The sequence below is a fragment of the Temnothorax curvispinosus genome, unplaced genomic scaffold (genome assembly GCF_003070985.1).
Source record: "Temnothorax curvispinosus isolate PA1 unplaced genomic scaffold, ASM307098v1 QBEX01008054.1, whole genome shotgun sequence".
In the NCBI taxonomy this organism is placed as follows: domain Eukaryota; kingdom Metazoa; phylum Arthropoda; class Insecta; order Hymenoptera; family Formicidae; genus Temnothorax; species Temnothorax curvispinosus.
The window spans coordinates 1-4,665 of NW_020217834.1; the positions used below are offsets into that span (position 1 = coordinate 1).

The 4,665-nt window shown below is 35.3% G+C and overlaps 1 protein-coding gene across 1 annotated transcript; it reads right to left on the minus strand.

Annotated features, from left to right (window-relative positions):
* Positions 1-5: 5 nt before the first annotated feature.
* On the minus strand, positions 6-3,527 carry LOC112457663 (cysteine--tRNA ligase, cytoplasmic-like; the record flags this gene model as incomplete). The annotated part of the gene is made up of 8 exons (XM_025020841.1): positions 3,164-3,527; positions 2,622-2,964; positions 2,400-2,540; positions 2,104-2,314; positions 1,535-2,010; positions 738-861; positions 452-660; positions 6-239 (listed from the first exon to the last, which is right to left on the minus strand). Coding segments are annotated over exons 1-8 (1,917 nt in total), but the record flags the coding sequence as incomplete, so codon positions are not given.
* Between the last annotated feature and the right edge of the window lie 1,138 nt (positions 3,528-4,665).

A 4,665-nucleotide genomic window follows, 5' to 3' on the forward strand; every position in this document is an offset into this window, starting at 1 on the left:
AGTTCCAATTTCTTTTTAATTTCTTTCTCCTTCAATAACTCTTCCCTGTTAACTAATTTTACTTTACAAGCGCCTTCATTACTGTCTTCTAATCGCACGCCGACGTTCGGCAAAATATCATCGCGCAATCGATCGCACTCTTGCAAAATATCGTTTGCCTTCAAGGTTTTCGCGCAATTTCGAACTTTCTCTCGGAAATTTCCCAGAATTTCAAGATATGGCATAACAGTCTCTTCAACCTGATCATGAAATATACAAAAAATAGGTATATATATTATAATTACATTTTATTTCAAATTGCATTTTAAGATGTCTATATCTATGTAAATTTATTTCTTATTTCAAAATAAGCAGATAAGAAGCTAGGCGAGAATTGGAATACGTATATTTCAAACGCGCAAAAAAACTTTATCGAGGTTATCAGGAGAACATATTTCGATATCGATCTTACATTTTTACTGACTGCCTCGTCATCAATTGGAAATCCGATTGAGTCATACGAGGAAGAAATAGCCCCAAAAATTATAAACATTTTAGTAATATACTTCGCAATCTCGCTGAGAAGAACCGTATTTGGATTTTTACGTTGATTCATGTACACGTTGCAATTTGCCACGAGCTCCCGTATTAAATCAAGAACAGTTCTCGTATCGATATTGTCTGCAATAAATTTCTTTTTAGTGACACGAATCTAGATCTATCAATGATTAGGAAATAATTGAGATTTAAAGACTTACCGCATAATGCTAGATTTATAGAATCCTTTGCAAATTGAAATTTCTCCTTTAGTTCTAGTTCGGAATTGAACCATTTAGTAAAACTGTAACTTCTGATCCTACATTTTACATTTAAAAAAAATTCCTAGAAAAATAAAATAATTTTATTTTTCAGATATATAATGTTCAAGATTGCAAATGTTCGAGATCATAAACGTTTTTGAATATTATTATTCTTTAATTTATCGATAGTGTCATTAGTCATGGCGCAAGATGTAACCCGATATTTATCGAGAGAATCGCCGCAGCGTATCAGTTTCACGTTCACGTCTTCATATTAACCGTACTGTATCGATCTGCTCTTTGTAATTCGTCGACATGGTCTTTTTGACTATCGATTTTCTAAACGAAGATAACTGGCCACCGGCATCTTCGTCATTTTATTCCGCGAAGTCTTAAATCTATTATTATTTCATATGACTGTCGCTAAGGGCTCGTCACATCTCTGGCGCGTTCTTTGTCGATAGCGATTTTAAGACGCCCGCGTTTTCAATTTCAACCAAATTCAAATTACGTTGTTTCTAAATTACGTTGTTCTTTAATTCCGTTATTATTTTTGGTTGTTTAAATAAAATGTTGTGTTATTTCATTGCTTCGGTGTCAGTGGTCTCTCACCCACTTTCCCCTTCCTCACTCACATACGCGCGAACATATAAACTCAAAAATATGTACACAATAAAAAGATTTTAAATATACATCCTTTTAGATGCCTGATATCAAATCAAGATATTATACATACATAAAAATTGTGTACTCACGTTAAGAAATTTTTCGTACTGCACAGCCATATTCATAGTATTATCGCTGTAATCTAAAGTATCTTTCCATGAATGCAGAAGGAAGGCAAGTCTGAGCTGCCTGCTCGAGTGTTTCTTTAAAGCGTCCTGTATCGTCACAAAATTCTTTAGCGACTTTGACATTTTGCAACCAGCTATAGTCAAGTGGCCAGAGTGCAAGAAATAACTGACCCAATAGGGCTTATCAAAATACGCTTCCGCTTGTGCGAGTTCATTATCATGATGGGGAAATTTAAGATCCACCCCGCCTGTATGAATGTCTAAACTTTTTCCGTGAATTGCGGACGCCATGGCTGAGCATTCGATATGCCATCCTGGACGTCCTTTGCCCCAGGGACTGTCCCACCAGGGTTCACCGGCCTTTGAGCTTTTCCAGAGCACAAAGTCTGTTGCCGACTTCTTCTCAGAGAGCTTATCTGCCGTAATGCTTAAGTCACCTTAGTAAAGAAAAAAGAACATTAGTTAACTTAGTTCTAAAAAATTAATTTAGTTATAAAAAAAACCAAACATGAAAGGTAACTCAAACTTACCTTCTCCCTCTTCCAAACTTGACGTATCGCCATATGCTTCTGGTACAAGCTTAGCATAAAAATGTTTCTCTTGTTTATCAAACTTGCTTACGTCAAAATATACTGATCCATTACTTTCATAAGCAAATCCATTGCCTATTATTCCTTGTACAAACGCTATTATCTCAGGTATATATTCACTAACTCTCGTGAGCACGTTTGGTTTTAATACCTAAAATATTTGTGGAAAAACAATATTAAAAACAAATTGTGTTTGTTTTAGAAATAAATAAAAACATTCTATATTTAAATCTTACATTTAAAGCATCCATATCTTTATGATATTCCGCTTCCCAATGCTGTGATAATTTATTAAATATGGAGTGTTCTGTGACTGTGCTACCTTTAATATCATCTAACCAATTAGCTAAGGGATCTCTAGCCTCTCTCAATAATGCCTGTATAAAAATTATTATTTACTTTGCATAAAACAATTTAAAAAAATAGATTCTACATTATATGTATCTTAAGTGACTTACTTCTTGAGACTCTAAGATCTTTTTTTCATCCTTCTCTTTCACCGCCTTCTGCAGATCTTCAATAGCTTTCGTTATTCTATTAAACATCTTCTCTAACATGCACTTTTTATCAGCGCAATTTGTAGTTTTTACAACATTCTCAAAATTAGTCATTACTTCTCTGATGTCATCTAATATTCCATTAAGGCTGTGATTTTCTTCCATGTACTTTTCGTACAAGTAGTTCTGCCTTGCTCTTTTTATAATCTTATCATCTATATCAGTAATATTCATCACATATGAGACATCATATTTAAAATAGTCTGACATTACACGGCGTAAAATATCAAAAGATATATATGACCTATAAAAAAGAAATATACATATGAATATCTCGTGGATACATCTAGAAAGCTACTTACTTGCATTATATTACGAAAAATAGAATATCAAAAAATATATAAAGTAAAACTGTTCCATAAAAAAATCTATTGTGTCAAATTGAGCATGACAGCAAAACAGGTGCTTGTCAAAAAGATTGTATTTAGAAATACTGTTAATACCTTGCATGGCCCATGTGCGACGCATCGTAAACAGTAGGTCCACAACTGTACCACGAAACGCGATTTCCAAACTGCGGGACAAACACTTCCTTTTCTTTCGTCAGACTGTTGTACAATCGCAGCACGGGGGCGTCCTTCCTATCTGGCAGATGCCGTGCTGGTTGTGTCCTCTTTGCCATTTCTAATTCGAATGAAGCATCGTTTTTTCAATTAGAAGTATATTTTTTTCGCAACTCGTACAGGTTACCTGATGCATTTCTTTCAATAACCCGAGAGCACCAAGGTGCGCTTTCTCAAAATATTTAGAAAACCGATTACAGTAAAAAAATTTTTTTTGAAACATCGATTATTTATTAATTTATGATTTAGTTTACCTTGCAAAGCAGCCTCTTAAAAATCAAGCCAGAGAACTTCGAGATTCGAAAAATCTACCCGAGTGGGAAACCGAGCCCGATATCTCACGTGTGTGACACACAACACACAACACACTCAAGTATCTAGATCATCAAGATCATGGTGTATAGATGACGTTATCGGGAAAAAGGTATACATCTGGGCCTGTGCTGCTATTAAATAAAACGGAAGTCGCTGAACAGCGCATATGCGGACAAAGGGCTGCTTTCCAGCTAGACCTGGCATCACGCAATTGGCCGTTGAATAGGGAATTTTAGAAATCTCACGAGTTTCTCTATTCGGCAGGTGGCGTTATTATTTTTAGGAGCAATTCCACCAACCACGGTTAGCTATGGAGGATTCACATTGCGTCCGATGTTCGACGTACGACGATCCGACATCCAATAACAGAATTTATTATTAGAGACAAAAATTTCTTATTGGATGTCGGATCGTCGTACATCGAACATCGGACGCAGTGTGAATCAAAGCGGGGAGCACACACTTCTGCACAACGCATAATGCGTAAGCATAAGAAAATTGATTGGTCCATACACATGTGCATAAGGAAATAGACCAATCAGTTTTCTTATGCTTACGCAATTATGCGTTGTGCAGAAATGTGTGCTCCCCGCTTAAAGCACCGGAAATAAGTTGGCGCTACAAGTTTATATTTTTTAATGAACTATAGCTCAAACGATTGCTCCCTAATTGCTCCCTCAGAATCACGGTCTTGTATGTAAGACCGTGCTCAGAATCAACAATTGTTCCCCTGTTAAAATTATTATTTTTTGAGATATTTAATAAAAACGAAAAAATTTTAATTTTTATTGAAAAACATATTTATAATAACTCTGTGCAACTAAATCCGGCATAGAACGATTGCTCCTTTATTGCTCCTTATTGCTCCATCATAATTTTAATGATTTATTGCATTTTTATTGAAAAATTAACAATAATTAATCATTTCACAAGTAACGCCGCCGCCGTCACTATCGACCGCCTATTGTAACTATGGCTCGGCAGCCATTGGCGGAAATATTCAAACGTAATATAATAGCTCTATTGTTCATAACTATATCTCAAAGAGTTTAGTCAACATTTCCTAT